Raw genomic sequence first — 24,790 nt, forward strand, 5'->3', positions numbered from 1 at the left:
CGAGAAGCGAAAGTTTTCGAAGTCGATGCGTCGGAGTGGCATGGAGGCAACGAACGAGATTGAAATACCCTCCCCGTTTTTCTGTACCCTCCCCTAAACTACTCCACCGTCCTTCCTTCTTGTCTTCTTGTTTTCTTTCGTTTCGTTGAATCCATGCCGCTTTTATCCCCGGCGCACAGGGACGGCAGGTTCGATTTGTAATTCAGCAAGTTTTCGGAGCTGGCATGCGGGGTGTAGAGTTGACGTTGCGCTCAAAAACTACCATAGATAAAGTTTGAATGTGAAAGTTACGGGCCGCTTATAGTGGCGGCAAGGGGGTGAAAGGCACGAGGAAGATATAAAACCGGTGCCCTCCCCTCGATGGGGCTGTAAGTACGTTAACTTTCCGTTTATGTTCCAAGAACGCAGGATACATCCTGGATTCCAGTGAGAAAAGTCAGCTGGAACACGTTCGCTTTCTTTTCTTTCTTTTGGTGGTTTTCTTTTTCCTGACTTCTTGATGCGGATTTTTATCATTTTTAAGGAAATCTTTTGATGGAATCGTAGAATTTAGAAACATTTCTGGAATTCTATATTATTGGACCATTGGTACAGCCAATTAAGCTGATCTACGAATTCTTTTTCTTTACAAAATCTAGCACGCGTTACGATTTCTGTTTCCTTTTTTCGTGTTATCTTCTTCTTCAGCGGCTGTCAGCTGCCCAAAGAGAAAATTCCTCCGCTCTAAAATAGCGGAAGATTCGCGATCGTGTCGTAAAATCAGTCAAGTGTAAGAACCAGCATCTTCTACGTCATAAATTCGTTCAAATTCTTTCGCGGGTTATTCGTCCACGGCCACGTTTTCAAAATATTATTTCTTTTGGGAAAATTCGAATAAGAAAATTTGTAAATTCAGCACTATAAACTGGAAGCCAATGAATTCACGAGAATTTTATCTAAATTATATGTTTGACGATATATAAGGATCCTGTTTTTTTTTGTTGAAAATCTTGATTAATTATAAAAGAAAATGAAATTCATATTTAATTTCTAATTTCAGGGTTACGACAGAGATCTGGTCCCACCGACACACCGAGGGGTGGTGAGTGTCTTTCCTTTTTTTTTTTTAATTTACTTTGATGATTAAAGAATTATAAATTTAACTCGTTCATGTGCCTGAAACAGCTGGCTTTGATCGCAAATTAGGTTGAAAAATCACCGTGTAACGAATGAAAAAAGAAATATCGCAGCAATAATAATGTAGCTTATTTCAAACGATAATTCGTTTATTCGTGAACGAGTAATCAAAGTTGAGTTCGAAACGGGAAATCGGAATGAGCCGAGCTTTTAAACGGATCTGTAATACGTTCCAAGAGCGGGTATTTAAAGGTTAATTTCCCGAATAATATCCTTGGCTGTTCGCGCTCGTTCGCGGCCCTCATTAGCGTAATTGACGTAAGCCTTTCGATTAACGAGGGCATTTTGTAGCTGTACCGGACACGGGAAAAAAACGAACAGACCGCTGATAAATTTCAAGCTGAAATGGCAGTGAAATAAAGATGTTAAAGCGCGATTGTCAGACTCGTAAATCTTTTACTCGTTTCGTGCCGATACTTACCTAGTAGAAATTACAATTATACAAGGTTTACATTTTTATTTAGGTTCGAACGCAATAATGTTCAGTCAATCGTCGATTTCCAAAATTATTCATATTTCACGGTATTTAAGCATCACCGGTGTAAAAGCGTAAAAGTTATTCTGCGTGAAACTAAAACGAAGACAATCGATTCCTTTTTTCTCCCGCATACGCGTTTCATGTACACATCGCACCTCGCATGAAATGAAATTTTATATACACATTCGTGGTGAAAATTCGGCTATTATATATATGCACGTGTCCTTTTTTTCGGGCCATTGTTACAAATATATAGGTCGCTCATACATTTTCAGCGTTAAAGGTGTTCTAAATTCAACTTTATTGCCCGGTTTAAATGGGGAGATACTGAAAATTGTAGCTAATTTATTCTTCTTTTCATCCGAGTTAATTGAAGAATCTTTCATGCTAATTAATTAGAAATATTCATGCTGAGAAATCTAGAATGTATAGGGGTTGAAGTCTATTCGCTATACAAATTAGTGCTTTAGGTCTCTTCCAGACGAAGCATGCATAATTATAAGTCATTTTTAAGAAAATTTTTCTAGAATAACATTTTTTATTATAAATTCTCAAAAATCCCTTACATTTTTGTAAAGTTTAAATTTCATTAATTAATTTTTCTTAAATTTAATTATAAATATTTCTTTACAGCCAGTCCTCATTTATTGTTCAATTTGTTTTTCTCAGCATATTTTAACCATGATCAAATTAAGAAATAATGTATTCTGTTGAGAAACAGTCGCGGTGAGGAGTCGACGAAACCCGTCTCTCCCTTTAACCTCCAATGCGGTGCTTTCCATCAGAAGCTTTCCTGTTCCCTGTAGTTGGTCAGCGGATGGAACACTCCTGACTTCCTCGTGAAAGTTAAATTGCCCTGGTCTCTGTGTCATCGTTGCATTTTTTACTTCTCCTTCCGGATGGTAGTTACGCGATCAACGTAATTTCATTGAAACATCGCTACCGCTTTCTAAATATTCCGTATATGGTGCTAGTTTTGCAAACTCGTACGCGGGCAAGCATTTATCGTTATCGTTCGGTTTAGTTCGGTGATCGATATTCGATTGAAATGCACGTATCGCCGCCGGATCCGTCGGTTTTTTGCGTTTTCAGTCGATGTAATCGCGGCGGATAGCGTGGTTTTTCTCTGTACACCAGGGCTAACACGAACGCGATGGACCAGTGCATGAAAAATATTTGGGAAAAACTAAAGGAACAGTAGAGCGGTGGGTTGGCAAAATAGCAGCAGCACCATTGAACGTGAATGATAAAATTCGAATCGGTGGATCTGGAGTGTTGTAAACAAATGTGCCAATTAAAACATGTTGTACGCCGCGTGTAGGGAAAAAGAGCAACGAATAATCGACATATTTTTATTATTCAAAAATAAATATTAGGTCATTAAAAAGTCGATAAGCAAGTTTGTTAAAAATAATTCTAGAAATAGGTATATCATATTTTGTACAATCGATGATGAATTCTTCAGTTTCGCTTATTTATATTCACTCTATTCATACCTTACACTTCTAACAAAATACCGAAAAGGAAGCAACAAAGTCAACAATGAAATCCAACCGTCAGATTTCTCATTCGTAGCAAGGATCCTGATTCGAGTTCAGAACTGGTCCCCAGAGCGAATCCTCGTTTCAGCAGGATGCTCGTTCGTACACGCTCGTGCACCAAGCGCACGAACTTAATCTCCTCGTGACATCCAGCCAGTAATTAAACTCGAATGATATTCGTTCGGTGAGCGAAAGTTTAAATTATCTTGTCGAGCATTCGGAATAGTGTTGGTTAGCCAGTTTTTCCTCTTCTTTACGACTTTTTAATCGTCGATATAACGCGTACGTATTCACGGTTCGAGCGTACGACACCGAAAGAGGAACAAAACGCGATTCAGCGAACGGCGAGGATTAACTGGCAGAGAACATTCGAGCTCGGTAGGTGGTTAACGTTTGAATTTGACGCTCGTATCTAATTCTGTTTAGTAGACCGATCGAGATACGCGGACACGGGCGCATCGTGCAGGAAAGTTTAAATTATCCTGTCCGCTGAGAGGAAGCATCCTCTCCTCGGGGAAACGGCTCGGATTGGTCGAGTCTGATTAGTTCGTCGGTCGGTGGCTCGTTTTATCCTCTCTTCTGTCGTTCTCCTTTCCACGCTTTCGTAACTACCGCGTAACCATCGAGCGAAAACGCCGCCAAGGTGTCGCGATCCTCCTTCGTTTTCGGACTAACCGGAAACTGCGAAGAGTACGGTCACCTTGCCCTTGCTCGCCCAATTTCCGGCTCCGTTCTTCCCCGAGGACGGCTATTCTTCGAATATCCCTCTCGGTACATACCGCAGTTCGCTATCGTTTAATCAGACTTCCCTCGATGAACCGGTCGACTGGTTTCTAGGAGATCTGTATCAATTTTCGCGATGAGTCCCTTCGAGGCACGGAGCTGCTTTATAGATATTCCCGGTGAATGACCCGCGGGGACAATGTGTTCCGTTTAATTAATTCGAAGCGCGACAACGTGTCTTCGACTGAGCGAACACCTGCTCCTCGAATAGACGGATCAATTATTAAAACATCTCGTGGTGATTCGTTAATTTGCTGAGAGATCAATGATGTGCCGAGCGTAGATATCTTCTTTGAGCTTTTTCACGTTTACATAATTAAATATATCTCAACACTAATTATTTGAATGGAATCGGTTAATTTTCTTCTCTCTTCGATACAAACGCACTTCCTGTACCCCGGAAATTGGAGCAAAATTGCATTCGCATCAAAGTGTCCGATCGACTCGCACTCTCGTAGTCACCTTTTAATGTCAGCTCGAAAAAGCGGCCGCGATGAAATCGAGGTAAAATAAACGAAACGAAGCGAAACGAGACGGGAACGAGTAGAGGAACAGGGCGAAACGAAATGGAAACGAATTTAACTATCCACGGTAGCTGGCGTACGTAGCCGATGGCCAGAGAAGTCGACAGCCAGCAAGGACTCGTCTTTTTCTGGAATCGTTGCGGTAAAAGGGATAGAGATTAAAAGTTCTGCGTTGTAGCCATTCGTTCTAGCGTGATACTTATCCTGCCATTACCGTTTTAACGACGATTCAAACACTCTTCCACGTACGATCCCTGTTTCTACTATCAATTAAACTTTCGTCGTTTTTATTTTAATCCTCCATCTATATAGTTGCATCTTTGATTTAGTAGATTTTCAAATTTGAAAATGATCGGCGACGGGGTGAAAGAGAGAGTGGGGAGGAAGTAGTTTGGAGGGAAAGCAACGAAGTAGTTTGGACGATGAAAGAATCCGTTGAAATACGATAAGGAGGTCGGGAAGTTGCGAACTTGCTTCTTGGCGAGACGCGTTTTACCGTTGATTCGCGCTCGAGCGGCGAGTATTGTCGGCAGCAGATGCAGAGCAGCGACATTCTGTCGAGTTTCTACAATTCGATTTGAATCTCGTAATAGCGAAGTTCGCCGAGTTCACGGAACTCGAGATAATTACGACGCCTCGTGTAACTGGGAAGAAACGAGAAGGTTTGGTCGATTTTTTTCTTCTTCTTCAATGAAACAGGAAGAATAAAAAAAATTCTCTTCCTATCGGTACGAAATAGGTACCGTCGTTGACCCGTGACCCCGGTAAAGGTACGAATTAAAGGAGAAGTAATTGCTAATTGCCTGAATGGTAATTGAAAGAAGAGCTTTCCTCGTGGAAAGCGAATCGAGTAATTAATATTCTTCGGTTCTCCGCGAAGACGGAAGTATCGTGGATGGTCGAGGCTAATGCAGCTAGTGCTATTTAATACCCCGAGGAGGAGTATACAGCTGGTCGGTCGGTCGGTAAGGACAAAACTCAATTAACAAAGTGGCTCGTCATCTTCTCTTCCGGCCTCGAAACTAAATCCGTTTAATACACTTATCTTTGTTGCCGCAGCAACAGAAAGCACTTGAAATCCGTTTAATATACTTATCTTTGTTTCTGCAGCGACGGAAAGCGTTTCTGCTTTTAACGTGTATTAACTTACACGCGAAAGGGAAAGCTTGCCTCATAGAAAACCCTGTTTTCCATGTAATCTTATTAGCGCTGGAAAATTAAGCTTACTCGTCTTCGACGATAGTTTTACTAGTTTCGTTATTTCCTTCATCGCCTTCTTCATATTCGGAGTCTTTCTACCAAAAATAAGTACCTGGAAACTTTGAAAATGCAAGTAATCCGACCGACTACTCGAACCTGACGAGTCATACTGGTATCAGAAACTTTGGAACTTGATTCCATCTATCATAGATGTAATTTCACATCGTATATCTTCGCTTACGAATTCGACCTGAATTTGCTACGTTGAAGTTCGAACATCAACGCGTAAAATTCACCGCAGGGAAACGTAGGTAGACGGAACGAAAAAGCGACGAATAATTACGCGTCACGAATCGAAACGGCAACTGGCTCGACGGGTGTTAATTTCATGACGAGAGATCTAATTTGTTCGCGTCAATTTACCACGCTCCAGCATTTTCGTCCGTGTTTACATTAATTCACAGGAAATGGTATTCGTCGAGGGTGGTAGTTGCGCCACGATCGAGATGGTTGGCTTCTTTCGGTTGGAACGAGATCCGACATCCGAGATTCGTCGTCGAGGACGCGTCTATTTTACGCCTATTTTATTTCACGCGATATTGCATTCGGTTTCGCGACCCACCTCGCGAGTGGAGCTATCGTTCTCAAAGAGACAAAGCTGAGACGAAGAGAAGAGCTCGCGTATCCACCGCCTCTTCATAGACCGAAGAACTTCTTCTTTGTGCCTCGAAGTGGCTTCTTTCGCTTCGTTCGGCGACTACTCGCGCGTGCACCCGAAAGAAACAGAGAGGATCCACTTTAGGCTGGAATTCTTTCGATTCTTGCAAGGTGCTGCTGATTCGAAACGTCACGGCTCTCGTGTTTCAATCGCGTCACCTGCTTTTGCAAGACGACGATAGGATAAAGAAATTGATTTGCTATTTTAAGATAAATCTAGAATAGATATTTGTTGTACTGTATCTTCTTACGCATAAATGTAAATAACTTTCAATCGCTTTGCACTGATACGGATCGAACTTTAGTAGTTATTCAAGTGTATCCGATCTCTCACAAAAGAACATTTGTAGTCATGTAACTGGACTCGTGACGAACGGAAGGAACTACCCTGATTGAAGTTGAAGAGAAACTTTTATCCCCCTTTTCTCATCATTCCTGTTGACTTGTAAAACTCGACATCTCTTCGCAACAGGCAAAAGGATCGTCGAAGACTTCCGCCTTTAAACTTCCCTCTGAATTAAACTTTACGAGTCGGATGTTCAACGATTTCCATCGTTTCGTTTCAGTCGATCGACACGCACCTTTTAGAGAAAATCAAATATCTGTTGAAGCATCAGGCGATTCGTGAACCGAGAAGAGCTCGGATATCTTTCAGCCGATGAAGTATTGGCTGCGAGAGGGAAAGTAACGCGATCTTTCAAACGGATGCTCAGGCGAACGGAACTCCGCTGGAAAAGCGTTCCACCAAGAACGATACGCGTCCTGCAATAATTTTCCTTCGATACGAGATTACGTATCAAACGTTTGGTTCGCGTGAAAAGACAAAAAAAATGTTGGAATTTCTATGATCAGCATGTTACACGAGGCAATTTTCATTCGCGTTACATTTCAAAGATAAATTATTGGGAAATTTTCTAAAGCAGCAGAATTATTAGAAAAATTATTGAATTTCACGCAATCTCTTTATTTTTACCGCGTCTTTTTCCTCGAGACAGTTCTGTTCGTGTCACGGTATTATTTCACCGATAGTTAGCCTGCATTCGCGCATAGATATCGGGTCGTTTCGTGCAGGACAGCTGAAACGCGGCCAGAAATTATCACCGATGACAGCCACGGAACTCGTAGTTACGGGGACAAAGTGACCCCGGTCGAAAGCGTAACTCGTAGTCGCGGGCTCGATTGCACGGACAGTACGGACAGTTAGAGAGCGGGGCCGTTCGCTAATGGAGACAATTTATTATTTTCAACTTTACACCGAGACGGTTCGCCTTTCACGAATCGTGTTCCCTCTCTTTCTACCCATCGTCGAAGCTGTTATGGGTGATGAATCGTGCTGCCGGGGTTTCGAACGAGGCCAGACGGGGCTTGGGAGAAATAGGCGTGCACCCAGGGGGTTCCGATGAAATCGTACCGACCGATGGGACCGTACAAAAGAGACTTACTGCTCCCCTCGTATGGACTATTCCCTGCAAGACTGCCACTTCATCTTATAATCGTGCTTCTGAACGTTAACTGACGTTCTCGTTTCGTTGCACCACTACTTTCTTCTTTCCTGCTCCTCTGTAAACGATGATTCTACTTCTGTCATTCCAATGCTGAAAGATTTTCTGCTATTTAGTTTGGAAATATTAAAAATATAAAGAAGGTATCTCAAATTTTAAACAAAAATTCAAAGGATTGAAAGAAACTTCTGTAATTTTTTTATTTATAAATTTATGCTTGACGGATTTATTAACGAGAAACGTGAACCATTTGTATCCGACACTATCTTCCTCGTTCAAGCAATTTCGCTTGGCTGCTCTCGAACAAGTGACTTTTCCATTCGAATGTGCCACGAGAGGGTAGACGCACGAGTTGCCGGCAAAATGCAATTACCATGTGAAACGAGCAATGCAACATTATGAGACACGAAACCGTTGATTTTCAGCAAAAATATTAAGCAATTCGAGTTGACACGAATTCGGTCGGTTTCGTGCTCGCTAGGAATAATAATGTAGACGCCGTGGCCGCTTCGTTTCTCATGTATCACGTGCTATTCTTGTTCAAAATAATCCATTATTATCTTAATTATGCAAACAGATTCTAATTGTCGTTTGTACCGCGGGCGTGGTTCCTGGTTGCACGATACGTTCAGTCCCGTTTTGGTTTACGTAGTTACATCGATGCCACATTGTTTCCCTAGAAATAGCTAATTTCATCGGTCTCGCGAACCGGCATCGTCGAATTACCGAAACGTCCAACTTCAAGCAGAACGGACTTTGCTCGGTGCACGTAATAACAGGGTGTTAAAAAGTTGCCGCGTGCACAACACCGAAGGAATTACTGCTCTGCGTGTCGCAATTCCAAATGCTCTGGGTTAGGAAGAAGGTCGTCTTGAACACAGGGACAGACGAGTGTCGAGCTAATTGGCTGCGGGTCTAAATTGGGCCAACGCTTTTACGGCTTCGCGACTCCTCGTGTCGCCAACTTTCCAACTTGTTCGATTAGAAAGGTGAAAAACACAAGAGACTACCGATTCTACTGTTTCATTTTAAAGGAACTTCTTAAATTGAATATTAGAAAGCTTCATCTTCGGTAATATTCTAAGCCTTCCCGTAGCCTAGAATCCGATCGTTATTACGAACGATCATCGATTGTCGATTACGTTATCGGGGCTCGAAGGACGCGGAAGCGTATTAAAGGTAGCCGAGGAAAGTTGAAAAATTATATTTAGCTTAGAGTGTTATTTCCAGGCCGAAGGATTTTCCAGCGACCGAGATCGTGGCGTCGGCCAATTTCAATTTCACTCTCGTTATCGATCAGCCGACACGAAGTGAGAGTACATACAGTTCGCTCGTATATCACGTAGAATTAAAAGTTTTCGATTCTGGTAACCAGAAGTGGCAGGATAATTCGTGTTTCCGATGATGCACCAATTGTAAAAGGCTATTTTCATTATTTCTTTTTTGGCATGTCAAATGGTAAATTTCGAAACATTGACAGAAAAGTAGCGTAAAATTGTGATTCATGAATTTATTAAAGTTTGTAGTTAATATTTTTATATCATAGAATCATATCGGATTTTCTGTTATTTGCTACTTTTTAATTTAACTCTTGCAATATAATGATACCAATGTTTAGCCTCGGAAAATGGAATTTTTTAAATCGCATTTCGTGTTTCGCGAAGCAGAAACCAACTGCAATTGGAGAAGTTGGTTATATTCCCTTCGAAGTAGATAATGGCCGAGCAACGAAGTTCAAATAGAGAATTACACACGGTCCAATTTCCTAGAAGATTTCGTCTGTTTGAGTTCTACAATTTCTTTGATATACCTGATAGGGATATATTCCGCTTCTATCATGCCAAGTTTGTTCAGAGTTTGATGGTTGTGCAAAGATTAACCTTAGTCCAGGAACGCGTATATGTCAGGGCAATAACTTGGGTCTACGACTTAAGATTATGATGCTGAAATTACCCGTTATTAATTTCTTATAGAACGATCATTTGCTTTCGATAAAAATGATATTTGTCAAAAAATATTTACAAAAGTTCGGCAAAATATGCTGCACCGACGCGAAGTTTAAATGATCAAAGGATAAAACAGACCGCGTTGTTTGTGGTCGTGGCTTAATTAAAAGAAAAATCAAAGGTGTCAGAAACGCGTGTCGGGTCCATTTTTCACAAAGAAAAAGACGGTCTGCGAGTAAGCACCGGAAGCAGAGGAAAAAGCTCGAGAAGGGCGGCTTGGTTGTAAAAGAGTGCGCGGTAGAGACAGGCAAAGAAAAGAAGGGAAGAGATGGAGAAGGACGAGTTTGGCATTTATCCCTTATCCCGCGGCTAAAATTGAACGCGAACGAAATTTCTGTCGCGGAATGAGGTCCGCGACACCTCGAGGGGTAAAAGAGAAAAGGGACGAACGGAAGAGATGGTGGAAGAGAGGAAAGAAAAGAAGGTAATTGGTCTGGATAGGGGACGCTCTCATTGCCGGTTTTCAAGCAATTCTAGACAAAGGCTTTTGGCCACCCTCGAGACTGCGTGCCTCTGTAATCCTCCGCTTCTTACGGCGAAGTATGTTCTTTTGGTTAGCCCCCAGCGGAGGAGCGTGCGTACTTGAAAGAAATTTTGGTCTCGTTCTTTCCAGCAAAGAGAAAGGAAGTTACGTTTCTTGGACGAAAGTAAGCAATTCTCTAGCTTTTGTTGAAATTGAACCTTTGAACGTTTTCTATCAATGCGCTTGTGCTTTGCTGAAAGAGAGGTGAACACAATCGATCCTTTGCAACTTTGTTGCTTATCAATGCGAACTTTTTAACGTTGCCACAGACGGTTCTTTATGAAACGAAATCGATAAATTTAGTATCCCTTGGTTATTAATGAATTCGAGTTGACGAGAAAATAAAAGTAATTAACGCGATGCATTTTAAATTTATTATCGTTCGACGATCGTTTTATGATTACGAAATCAATCTTCCAACTGCATAGGTGAATCAGCGATTGCATATGGGTTAGGGGGTCGAGGATTTTCCGATGAACATTTCGAGAGCGCTCTAAGGTTTGCAAGAAGAGGATAGTATCGACTAACTAACAGTATAGTATATAGCTGAAGCTCCATCGTTTCGAACTACCGACAGAATTATGATCGGATCAAGTACAAGTTAATCAACTTACCCTGAAACTGCAATTACTGTCTCGAAAATGCCGCGATACTCATTATTATTCTGAATACTGATCACGATAGGAACTTTGTCGAATTTTTAAAAGGATCTTTTTGCATTCTCTTTCGTTGCTGATAAAACTTTCAATAATAATCATCTTGTGTATCGATATAAAATTTTATCAAACGTGAAGTTTAATTTCTTTGTTTTTTTCTTCTGTTTTTTTTTAATGAAATAGAATGATCAGTTGGTCCCTAATGAGAATATTAACTTTAACGTTTCTTCGCTTCTTATGCAATCATCGAGGGTAACTTTTCGATTAACGGTACAAGTTGATCGGGAAACGGAAGTGCGATTCATAATTGAAACGATACACAAGGTTTCGCGAAACGTCGTGCTCCGATTCGTAAATTCGAGCGAAACTCGGCCAGCACCTTCTAAATTACTAAAGAACGGCACCGGAATCTGGGTGAAATTGAAAACATGCCTGAAGGTAACAAAGTAGAGTATATGAAGTTAGCGTTGAACTTTCTCAACGACAAAGAATCCTACGTCCTATAGAGAAAAATTAATTAAAGAACAAATTAGAGGACCTTCCTCGTTGTCTCAACTTAAATTAACTTTCGCGTTAAGAGACAATTTTTATAGTCATTTTGCTGTATCAGTTTAAAATGTTTTTTAAAAACTTCCCTTTGCTGTTTTCAAAATTCTTTTTGCAATTTAAACTGTCTAATTGACACCGCGTTAATTAATTAAAGCAAGCAACATCAAATCATCGAATAATACAGTGACAAAGTAGCGAGTTTTCTGAAGCACTTTTGAGTAAAATTTTTTTTTTTTTGAGCGACAAGTCGAGGTCTATTCGTTACTCGTTTCTTAAAACATTCACCTTCGTTCCCACTTGACATCGTCCCACTTCGGGCAGAATAGTTTTAACGAGAGTTGTTGTGGGATTACTTCAGTAATTACACGGAAATTGTAGCAAACCGTTGGGGTCATAAGAGCCGCGTTAAAAAGCGGCCCGCGTGTTTGTTCGAAACTTCCTCCTCTCTGTAGTTAATCACTCGCGGTATTATTAATTAGAATATTCAACACGGTCGTTTGTGTTTTTTTTCTGTAGCTCGTTTTCATTCGTTTCTACCATTTTTTTCCCCCGTCCGTTTAACGCGATTCAGCATGGACAAATAATGGTCGCACCCGATTAATATTCCGTATTACGAAGCACGGTAATTCTAATTATTTATTAACGGGATTGGCGCTTTGCTCGTTGCAAATTACTCAGCGCAGGGGACAATCGTCAAATGGGCGACGTGACAATTACAAACGCTTTCCCGATTATTCTCTCGAATTATTATTATGATGTCGTTGTATAATTTCATAATAATTACATTATAATGCTGAAACAAGCGCTGCCGAATGTCAGAAATGATCTGACCGGTATTAAAATCGAAGTTGTAATGAGAAATATTATTAGGATTTCGTTTGCATCGGATGGATTATTATTTGTTAATCAGAATTTTCGATTCTATTTGATCGAACGGTAATAATCGGTCACCATTGTAGTTGCGAATAAACGTATGGAATTTATATTACTAAAATATTGGAATCTAATTTGGAAATTAATTGAAAATATTTTTATTTGCAATCATCCGGAACAGCTATTGCGATAGTGTAATGTTACAATGCAAAATAATCACTACTATTATTTGCAACCCTTGTATGCGTTCACAATCGACGAATTTCCAACATGAAGGATCGCGACACGGTTTCTGTTAATGCAGCGGTATCGTTTATAATGTGACGTTGTTGCAAACTTCCCGAAACACCTGATTAATTTAACTTGAGCTTATGAGATTGTACCCAAAGCGCGAGATTTATTCGCGCACATGCATATGAACAACTATAATAGCCGCAACTTGCAGCTGAACCTATGTGGTCAGCTGACACACGTTTCACTCAACAGATTTAATACAATGGACTGATTAAAAGAAGTTACAATATCACATGTTTCATATTACGAAATCGTTTGTTTGACAGGTAACGTGCTAATAATGTTGCACGCGGTACAACAGATGGTTGTTTTCATCATGCAAACAACAAGTGTTGAACAAGTTTGTTGATTCTTCGCGGTAAATTTGCATCGTGTACGGATGCACGTCGAGATTTATCGCCACGGTGAAAAGACATCCGGAGAAAAAATATAGATTTCCACCATCCTGACCTTGCTTTTCCCTTTCGCTCTCGTTTACTCCTCTGGGACCAACGAGTGCGGATTTATCGAACCGCGCGAGAAGTAATGGATCAGATGGTATCCTGCATCGAAGTAGTCTAACCAATGGCTTTAAATCAGTCCGATGTTCAGGATAACGAAACATCTTCCTCGATTTCGAGCTTCCCGACGAAAGGGAGGCAGAGATTTTGTTACATAGCTCTGATCGCTCTATTTTCTCGCAATTTTCTCTGATCAAGATCCAAGTTAAAAAATTAGAATCAAGATTGACATTTTATTCCAATAGAGTCTTCTGTAATTTTTTAAAAATCTAAAAATTTTCTATTTTCTTTCCAAATCAAAATCGTTAATTTATCGAAAGTCTCGCTTTAAAAGTGTATTTTCAATCCTTGGAAAAAATTTGCAATTATTTCCTCCGTTTTTAACGTTTCGTCGGTATCGTTGAAAGCATCTTGTAAACTAAAAGCCTTCAGCCGTCGGAGTCGGCGAAATTAGTGGTGACAGTCAACCAGCCAGTCATCCAGCTGCTTTTTCAACATCGTTTCGGCCTTAATTGCTGAAAGCGGGGACAATCACTAATTGCGCCTTCGTCGCATATCCCGGCGGGTTTCAAAGCAAAAAGAGCACGGGAGAAAAGTGCTGGTTGTCCGTTTCCAAGCGGTCAACAATGCTCGAAGTGTCGAGTCGAGTGTACCGCGAGGAAAGTCAGCCTTTCTGTGTTGGTGGTTTCGTGGTTCAATGGGCGTTCAAAGAGCGTATGTGTCACCTGGAAATATCACTCTTTCTTTCACCACGTTTTTCAGCGACCAGTGTCCCTTTTTTTCATTGCGGTTAGGTGTAAAATCAAGCGTGAATTAAATATTTGATATTTTCGAGACAAATAAAATTCCAGAAGCCACGAGAATGGGTCTTCTATTTTTCATGATAACCAAAGTGACATTTCACGTGGAAACGCATCCTTACGCGGAGATAGAAGCTCACCTAGTGACAACAGAAGCAGATGACTACCTCGTTTCCAAGCAAGAGAGTTCGGAGCCGCGAAGTCGTCGACGGTGAAGAGGAAGTTGGCTTGCTTCTAAGCGTAGTTTCTTCCTCTACCCTCTTCCATTCTCCTCCAGTTTCCACCTCTGTCTTACACCCTTCTTGTTTCTCGTTGTTCCATGCTTTCCCAGCAATTCTCTCTGTCTGTCTTGGTTTTTCTATCGTCTTCTCCGTTTCTTGCTCCATCTCACCCTTGCAACAGCGTTCTATCTTCTTCCGTTCGTCTGTCGTCTGGTGGGTAGGTCCGTTTGTCCTGCTCTTGTCTGGCCTCTTGCTCTCTGTTCAATGTTCCATGCCTGAAGCAGGCAAATGACGATCTCTCAGAGTTCGGCTACTGTTCCTCCTCCTCGTATTCCTCCTTGCGCTAACCTCCGTGAACTAAAGTACTAGAAACTACAAGTTATAATTACGTCACAAGATAACTCGTACGGTCGGATGCACGGGTGTAAGTGGCCACGTACACGGGAACAGAAGTGTAGTCGCATCAGGAGGGTAGTTGCAAGTCGTTCGATGGGATGGGTACTGCTATTAAAGTTGGATGTTATTGGCGGGAGATAACACTTGTACAGACGTAATTGTTCGCGAACGTCGTAAATTCAATATTTATACGTAGCTGCATAGAAGCATCGCGTCGACAACTTCTTTCGAGAGCTATGATAAAATAATTCACCCTGGTGAACCTTTCGAAAGGGTGAAAGTGTCTCCAGAGAAATTTAGATTTTTACCCTCCGGTGTCGTTAGATAAATAGAATTTGAACTTTGAGATTTTTTCCTCTCAGAAATTTCGACGAAATTCTATGTAGAGTACTCGAAGTTGAATTTTAATGGAAAGACTTGCTCTTGTCGTTTCAGAACCATTCGGAGCTTTCGAAACTTGAATTCGATCATTTCTAGAGATTCGATTTGGAGGAGTGGTTTGCTCGCCGGAAATATTCGATGAAAGCGGCATAGAAAGTAGTTATAGACTGTTCGAATCAACCCTGGCCCATTGTCTGCTCACAAAGAGATCTCTGTCGTTGGATTAAGCTCGGTTTAAGCGTTTTCGAGGAAACTGAATCTTACTTACCGCGATAAGATCGCGTCGTATATCTACCGTCTACACCCTTAGCATCTAAAATATCTGGTATATAGCTAATTTTCGACCATGGATGAGTAATGCCATCCGCGTGACCACTCTAGGGTTAATTTACATTTATACCAGACATAATTCAACACTCGGTAACGTCCACATGAATTCCCTGAACAAACACTGACCTGTTTAACTGCTCTCAGCCATATCTCCCGGGCCTTCGACATTCGCCCCATTAAGACGCCGGAGCAAGGAGATTCCTTTTGAGCTAGCTCCTCCTCAGGATCGTATTTCGAGTCGAAATGGAGTCGTACTGCGGTTCGTTCTCCTGACGAGAACGGGTCGTATATCCAAGAGAAAAATACACGGTGGAATGTTCGGTAACTGAAAACTTCGCCGTGCACCCATAGCCGACTTTTTCGAAGTTATAAAGTTCACGTGGCACCTTGGGCACGCGCGGTTTACAGGAAACGGGAAAACGATCACCGTAGGATTGTCAAGATTTTCCTTTGTGTCACGTAACCGATGCTTTCTTCCATCGATTCTTTCGTTTTCTTCTTACATGATCACGTACGGGGACGTTTTAACGGTACCTTTCAACTTCCGGAAAATTGGAAACTTCTCTCCAGTTGATTTCCGATAGTTTTGTTGAAAAGAATCGTCGTGTTTCGAAACTGGAATAAGATAAATATATGGAACTATTTTGGATGACAAAAATATAATTTGACTTGAGGAAAAAACTTAGCAGAAAACATGTTAAGAGTACTAATAGTTTCCGATCTGAATAGAATCAGATATGAAAGAAGAAAAGAAATGTAATTTAGCAAAGAATATCTTGAACATAGAGTAACAGCAACCGTCGACAATCTTACAAGAAGGATGGGTCTTCGTGATTCTCGTGGCTGTTGCGTGACAGTAGTCGTATTCTAATCGGTTGGCTGCAAAGACAAAGATGTATGCCGCTCGGAGAAAAAGGAATACCTGTTACTTTGACCGCGTCCGGTTGAAATTAATGGCCGGTTATATTTTATGGTCTCTCTTTTGAAATTATCGGAGCTCGTTCGAGGGATAACGATCTTCGTCGGACGAACAAATGGCGGTGCCTGTTGTTTCTTAGGGTGTGCTATAAATCCGGCTGGGGTGAAGTGTTTCAGTTTACTTGTTGTACGTTAACGATAGGGTTGAGGAGATACTTTGCGCGATATTAGAATGATTCGGTTCGTTTCGATCGTGATTTTTAATCATTTTGTATCATTCTTTATGGAGATCATTTAAAAGATTTATTTTATTTATTAAAAATAATTCTAAGTTTTCCATGTGCAATTTAAAAATTTTTAAACCTCTTGGAAGAGATGTTAAATTCTTATAAATACTTATGTCTTTTTCTTCATCCATTTTACCCCCAATCTAATACCATCAATTTGTGAAAGGAGAACCATAAGAGGACTTCTGAAGTCACATTACAGTCAAGATTGTACGATATATTTTCCACGTACATCATAGCACAGGATAATTGAGCTTTCTCGACTTCACGGAGTGGAGAATATTTCATTCTCGCTTCCCCTTTTTTCTAATCGGACAGCCGTATCTTCCTCGTGGTATTCATCATCATATTTACGTTATCGCGAGGTTCGATGTGTCCAATAGTAACAGAGACGAGGAATAACGCGAGTCGGTGCAGTACATCTGAATTACATTTGACACAGCTCCATGGTATCGCGCTATTTTTACTGATTATGAATACCAGGCCAACACGTTTCTTCTTTTATATCTATCATATCCGATACCATTTCCGCTACGTTCTCTTTATCTCGCAATTTTAACTCGCAGAATAAAACAGCACATTTCCCTGGCGAAAATCTGCGGTGTAAAATTTTTATTTTTCTTTTATCTGGAGTCAGACAAAAGCTTCTAACCACCTGTATAAATTTCCCGTTGATCACAGGAACGAAATTGGAGCGTTAGATCGTCGGGCTAATAAAGCGGGCGAGGAATTTCGCGAAAAGCACCGGAGACTATTTGTAAACAAACGATCCCCCATAGTGTGCGTTTCACCATCGGGAATCAGTTCGCGAGTTTATTCTATTTCCTACGGTTTACCTGCTATTTTCGTCCTGTGTAAAAGGAGCATTTTGTACGGGCCATGGTGGAATATCGTGTACGGTCGGAACTCGGTACGCAAACTTGAATTTATAATGCGCAAGCGATGCGTATAGGTATTTTTCTGTCTCTCTCCTTCTTACCCCTGTTCCCGTCGATATTTCGTATGGATTTTTCGCAGAACCAGCAAACTCGTGTACATTTAAATTTCAGATGCTCGTGCACCGCCCCAGAAAATTTCCTCGTTGAATTTCCTGGCCCATTGAAAGAAGCTCGCTCGGTTGAATCAAAATTATTCTCGAACGCGTATTAACAAGCGTTGATCGAACTTTTCCGCAATTCTTCTGCTCGATTATTTTGTTTTAAACTATGACCACGATATTTCATTAAATCGTGTCGGGTTTTATATTGAAATTCTTTGGAATTCGAAGCAGATGCTCGCTTTATAGTTATAAGCGTTGAAGTTTGTAATAGCGGGAAAGTTTTTGAAGCTTGGCTAGATAAGCTTCAACTAGTTTTATTTTTGTCCTATGTTAGGCTCTCTTAGGATTTTCTCAAAATGAAAAGCAAATTTCATTTTATTAAAATCGTGATTAAAAAATAATAAAACGTGGCTGTACTTGGTCGTTCGAAATTGCTTATTTCTTTCGTCGTGCTGTAACGTTTGATGCTTCCCATGCAGGACTCATTAAGAAGAAATTAACAAGCGTTATTACGGAATATTTTGCGCGTGCTTTGTATATTTATTCGGTACTGTAATTCACAACGAATTGCGAATCGTTGGTAATTATGCATTCTCTCTGAAGTCGTCCATGCGTTGAGCGTAATTTTGTAATTTCTCGAAATTTTGAAATTACGTTTCCGCTGGAAATTATAGTTCGCTAATTGTTAGCTTCTAGTTTTGATAGTTTTATTCGTCGTCCGGCACAAGTTTCAATTTAATAGACGGTGGACGTCGTAGTTTAATTTGTTAAATCGAATGAAATTATATTTTTTTCGAAAGAATTTTCCTCAGTTTCATTGAGCAAGGAGCAATTATTCATATTTATAAACTCTTTTCATTTGAAGTAAAACGGTGCATGAGGGTTAATTTAAATATCTCAACTGTCTTGTATATTTAGTAGACACCCAGGGTGTATGAAAATATATTTTTCGACATTTCGATGACACCTATTCGTCGCGGTGTGAGACAAGCTGGAAGATACATATCCGAATTTGCATCTGCAAAGGGAGGCGAGAGATTGCCACCCTCCCATTGAGTTTCTGTTTTCATCGACGGGGGAATATTGGCATCGGTGCGGGTCTTTTCCCTGTAGAGCCCTTCTGGCAAAGAGCGTCATGGGGGCGATATACGATGACAAAGAAGGAGAGAAGTAGGAAAAAAGGTGGGGTGAAAGGTCCAAAGTTCGGCGGACAGAAACAAACAGTCGTAAGCAGAGGGTGAAACAGGGTGTAAGAGGACTTATAGATCTATATACAAGGTGTTTCTTTAAACTTCCCACAGATTTCCACTTTCGTCTCTTTTTTTATTTTATTAAATTCAGTGATATGAAAAATTATTTCAGATATTTGTTTTTTTTATCTTTCATAGGATATAACGGATATACATATTGATCTCTATCTATTTTTTTCGATATTAAAATGTACTCCTCTTTCATTATAAAAAAATCCAATATGCAGCAATGCAATATACAAAAATTGATATTTCATTCCATTCCTGATAAAAAAGGGTGAATGGATCTGTATGTTTTATAGAACAGAAAATTCTTGATTAATATGAACAATTTTCATCCGAAATAGTTTAAAAAACAACGCCCTCGTAGGTAGCTGGAAAAGAAATATTATAACAAATACGTTCGTTTGTATTGTTTGAAAAATGTGTCTGATCATACACTGACCATCTCTACTTCATTTTTATATATTTATTTCATTTCATTACAATGGTTTGTTGAGGGAAACAAAAAATGGCCCCGTAGAAAGAAAAATGGGTACACCGAGTATAGGTACAAAAGTTTTTGCATGTGCGTAGAGCCGCATGAATCCGCGATGTCTCGACATCGACGCGGCTTGTTGCTCGAGGGATCGAAGACGTTCGTGGCGTGTATAAAAAGATAGAAAACGACGGGGAAACGAGGGTGTGGAGGAAGAAAAGAAAAAGGTCGACGCTCGTGGCATACATATTTTATGGGGCAATCACCGGCAACCCTTATCTACGGTTTGTACACTTCTGTCCTTCTGTTTGCTTTCCTCCATCCTTCGTTCTCTTTCTGTTTCTACGTTATTCTGCCCGTTTGACCCTCTCGTCGAGTGCTCTCGAAAGATTTGCGGGATTACTAATAAACGAAAGTTCGTCCATCGAGGGACCCATTTAGCTCGAAGGCGTCGATAAATTTTTTCTATGGATCTTTGCATCGAAATTGGGAAATTCGGCTGGAATTTTGTATAATCAAGTTGGATAGAAGGATAAAATTACTTTTTCTATTACACCTACATTTTACTTTCGATACAAATAACAAACCTTTAAAGTCTTAGATGATTTTATCCATCGTAATCTACCATAATCTTCAATTATTTTTTTTCTCCTTTTTTCATTCGACCATTGCCCAGTTATTCATCGTTAATTGCAGCGACTCGAGGTCGCTTTATCGTGCCTCTTTGACCAAGAAGGGTGGAGAGTCGTAGTTTCTCGTAATGCTTATTGCCCAGCCAATTGGCCATGACTAGCAAATCGACGTGGTAAAAGTCTAAAAGAGGTTTCTGACCGTTGATAAGGGAGCCTTTCGAAGCTGACCATCGTTTCGTTTTCCCGACCAGTCTTTACAGAGTACGGGCCAATGTGTCGGCAGGTGGTGACCATGTAAAATGCATGAAAGTCGTGTATGGCGTGTATACGAGCGCAGCCGGCTGGTACCAGGGTAGCCTGAATGCGGGAATTAAAACGCAATTTCCCGCACAAAGGGGACAGTTTATGCCGGTCCCTTCACCCCCTACTCTTTTTCGCGTTCCTCTTCGCACCCTTCTTCACTGTTTCATTCTTTCTTACCTTTCGTTCCTTACCCTTCTTCCTCGCCACCTTTTACTTTCCACGCCACTTCTGCAACCCTCCAGCCATCTTCGTACCCACCCCATAACGCCGACCCTCCCCCGGGTCTGCTTAATGAAGCTTACCCGTAAGAGCTTTCTTTTTCTTTTCTTTCCTTTCCTTTCTTTTTTTTTGTTTACTCGTTCCAGGTACAGGTTACACGCCACCTCCAAGTACCACGTTGTTCCATTGCGGTGAAGCTTTTCGCGTTCTTTCTTCTCGAGTCTTCTGCTTCCTCCTTCCTTTCGTCTTTTTTATTCGTTGCCATGTTCCAGCGGCATTCCGGTAACTTTGCTCGCATTCAACCGAGTGGCCGCTCTCTTTTATCGCGCGCTACGCAATCGACTGCTTTTCCTTATTCCTTGCCTCGCCACTGTTGCTTACCAAAGACTTCCTGCGCTTTGAACGGTCCAACGATGCCTTCTCTCCCCTTTACCTTCTTTTCCGACCACTCGAGAAATATTTCATTTCTTGTCGATCGGCGAAGCGGAACGATCACGAGATCCTGATATTTTATGTTGACTCTCGAGGAATTTTCATTTTGAAATTACAGATAAATCGACGAATCACAAAGCGTTAATAAATCGCTGGAACCTTTTATGTCCAAGGTGTCAAGTTCTGTAACAATCAGATCTTTGATCTTTCCGACAAATAAACAGCGGATATGCTTGCGCTTGTACAAATTCAATTCGTCTGTCATCGAGGGGTTGGAAGACGTGGAGAGCCATCACCAGAGAGCCAACGGTGCTCAAGGAAAATCGAATGAGAATACTAGCGTGTGCGAAGCGGAGAGTGGGGTTGGTCTCGCGTGAAAGTGGTCTCGGATGGAAGTAAACTTGCTTAAGGGTTCGCGCGTTCTCCCCAAGCGTCTCGAAAGGGTTAAACCGGTTGATGAAAAAAAGGGTTTGCAGAAACGATGCTGGGGATGAGGGTTTCGCGCAAGACAAAAGGTTGAACATTCTTAAGAACATAAAACAAAATTATCTAAAAGTATATCGCTCTATTCTATCCAACTCGGATTCTTCTCCCTTTTTCTTATGTATCCCGGATATAGAGCTTCCTCCTCGGTTCGTTCGTGTTTCATCTTCTACCGCGAAGATTCTCGTTGAAATTTATGCGAAAAAATTATACCATCGGACCTTTGAAAACTGTACCGTTATTGTACCGAGTCGAGATACTTTCGAAACACCATTTCCTCTTCCTCCGCTGTACCTGTTTCTTATGCATGGTCTTCTTTGCTTTTCTTTTCCTTTGCTTCTTTCCTACTCTTTTGTTTTCTTCTTTTCTCGTTCCTCTTTGTTTTCTCTCTGTTCCTTTTTTATTATTCTGCTGTACTTCTTGGGCGATTTCTCAAGTTTTATAACGTACAGGGTGTCTAGGAATATGTTGTACAATTGATTTTCAAAATATAATATTTAATAACTTTTTAAAAGCTTTTATGACAGTTCTTTCAGTAGATATATATTTATTATATCTTCGATTTTATTTCATGAATTTTAGTGGCATTGATTAATTTATGAATTATCTTGAAAATAAAGCCGCGGATAAAATAATTTAATTCCGTATTTTCAACAAATGTTTTTTGTTATGCAGAATAACCATCTTGCTGTTTATATTATATTACATATTGCAGAGCACCCTGTATATATTAACCCGCTTTACATTCTATCTCCAGGATTTATTTTTCATTCTTTTTTGCACCCACCGCTGATCCGCTTAACACGGTTATTCTCCTCGTTTCTGTCTTTTGTTTTCTACCTTCATTTTTATAGATCTCTTTCGTTTCTTGCCACTTTTCTACTCTACCATTTTTCTCCAGTTTTATCCGGTTTTCTTTACCCATTTTCACCCTTTCTTGGTCTTCCTTCCCTCATATTTCATATTTCTACCCTCTGCACCTATTTCTTTCGCTTTTCTGTTTGCCCGCATCCTTCTTTCTTTCAGCGAGCGTTCAATCTTGCATTTTACCCACCTTCTTCCATCCTTTCCTCTCGAATATTTCTACTCGACTCAGCTGCACCATCGGTGCCCACCGAACGCTCACACGAAACGTACACAGTTTGTGTTGGTGGCGCAAAAGCGTATCCTTCCGCGCGTATCTTGTAAAAGCATAAGGGAACGTAAATCTCGCGTGGACATAAATTCCTTTATCGCGGCCCGTCTTGCAGCGAGAACGCACCGCTTGGTCCGGCTACTTCTTACTTTTCCTCTTACCACGAATCTCTATAGATTTCTTGCTAGAGCGACGACGAGCATTCGACCGTATCTAGCCAACCATGCTTCTCGTGGAACCCACCCCCTCACCGGGGCCAATAAATACCAGCCACGATATTGATGCGCAAATATTTAGGCTATTGGATATTTATATCGACAAGAATATTACACCGGCGGCTTCAGAATAGATGAATAGATTCTTCCTGGTAATTGGATTAGAAAAGTCTCTTACCATTTGGCAATTTGTATTTTTGTTTTTCAAGTAATAGCTTCGTTGGGACGATAGAAAAAAAGTTAATTCCAGGGGTTTGACTTTATTTTCTGTACGAAAAGAATCGTAGATGGGAAGGGAAGCTTTTACGAAGGAAACCGCTTCAATCGTTGGTCGTTAGTAAGTTAATCGATCAGACAACCGAGTATCCTTCCCTTTCACCCCTGCTTCATCCCCGTTCGTTGTTAATCAACCGCGCATACAGCCGGTATAGCGACCGGTTGAGAAGAAGTATTGGGCAGAAATAGGGAAAGATAGGTGGGAAATACACGCGGTGCCAATTAGCGGTACGCGGACGTCGCTCGAGACAACGAGGTAAGAGGAAACCAATTATCCGGTGAAGCGAGTGGCTACCCGCCAACGTAGTTGTTTCCTAATTGCATCGACGTTCGGACACGATGCTGGCACTAGGTTCTGCTCGTTTTCCACGAAAGTAGCCTACGTTTCCCGAAGAGGCTCGAAATTTACATTGATTTTGGCGACGCGGAAAACACGTACCTTCGTCGTCCTATTTGAAAAACGTGAATTTTTTAACCAACGAACGTGACTGAATTCTCGACTCGGGGTCTCGTTTAATTGTCGGCTACGTGGCTCGTCTTTAGAATGGAGATGAAAGTTAGAGGAGACGGAAGGAAGGCGAATGCCAAGCAAAAATTCTCGGAAATATTATAATTATTTAAGTGAGGATCGAGAAGAGCGAGAAAGAGTGTTACGTGACGGTTCTTGAAATTGGGACAGGTTATATAATCCTTTTCTCACCCCTCGAAGCGGAAATGGGGAAAGGTAGACGAAAAATTCTTGAATGGTTTAACGAGATTTATATGTCCCTTTGATCGTATCTTTTTAGCAGATATAACTGTTAAATATAATTTCTGGTTCTTTAATAGACAGATGTTTCTTTTACGTGAGTGAATAAATTTTCATAATTTTGTATTTGAAGATAGAATATCAATATATTATCCAAAATATACGTGTCGTGTCATTAAATATGATAATTATGTTTGACATTAGCCTGCGATCGAATTTAGATTACCAAATCAAATATGCTTTCCGTTTCCGCGATATGCAAATACCGTGGTGAAAGGATAACGAAAAATTGTAAATAATTGTATGATAAACAGAATATTGACGATTGAAATTAAATATTCAAATATTTAATGAGCTTTGAGGCTGAATGCATTTTGAAGGATTTTTGCGATGATCGATTGCACCGATCGATATCGGTGAAGAGAAATATCCTTATACGGTGGTATCGTTTTTCAATTTTCCCAATGGTCATTTCTCAAGTATTTTCTCGACAGCTTGCATTATCCCAGTCCGCGACACCCGTCCCTCCACCCATCGCTGGCATCGGTTTCATCAATTAGGTTACTTAAATGTTTGCACGAGGAAAATCCCGATGAAAATTACGAAGGAAAATTACGCGGCTGCATACGTTACCAAACTCGCATTATCGGCGTGAATCAGCATCAGGATAAATTATTAAAAGCTTAAACCGCGACGGAAGTATAAATTAATTAGCGCGAACATTAATGGATTTAGTCCCGTGTTCGAGTAACGCGATAATTGCGTGTCTTGCATATTTCTCTCGCGTTCGCGTGCCTGAACATCGTCGAAATCAATTGTTTGTTTATTCATTTGTACGCGACTAAAAAGAAAAATAATATCAGGAGCACGGAAGAAAGGTGTCGCGCAATTTACTCGCGCGATGAAGCGCGACAAAGTCGAAGTT

The 24,790-nt window shown here is 40.7% G+C and overlaps 1 protein-coding gene across 8 annotated transcripts in view; it reads left to right on the top strand.

The window, feature by feature from the left end:
* LOC114878112 (hemicentin-2) overlaps positions 1-24,790 on the top strand; it is a 220,619-nt gene that overhangs the window by 61,356 nt on the left and 134,473 nt on the right. For all 8 annotated transcript variants that reach the window (XM_029191527.2, XM_029191533.2, XM_029191532.2 and 5 more), the window contains exon 3: positions 1,040-1,081. In XM_029191527.2, coding sequence (XP_029047360.1) covers positions 1,040-1,081 — 42 coding nt within the window. The remainder of the gene's footprint in view (positions 1-1,039; positions 1,082-24,790) is intronic.

The sequence above is a fragment of the Osmia bicornis genome, chromosome 13 (assembly GCF_907164935.1).
Source record: "Osmia bicornis bicornis chromosome 13, iOsmBic2.1, whole genome shotgun sequence".
In the NCBI taxonomy this organism is placed as follows: domain Eukaryota; kingdom Metazoa; phylum Arthropoda; class Insecta; order Hymenoptera; family Megachilidae; genus Osmia; species Osmia bicornis.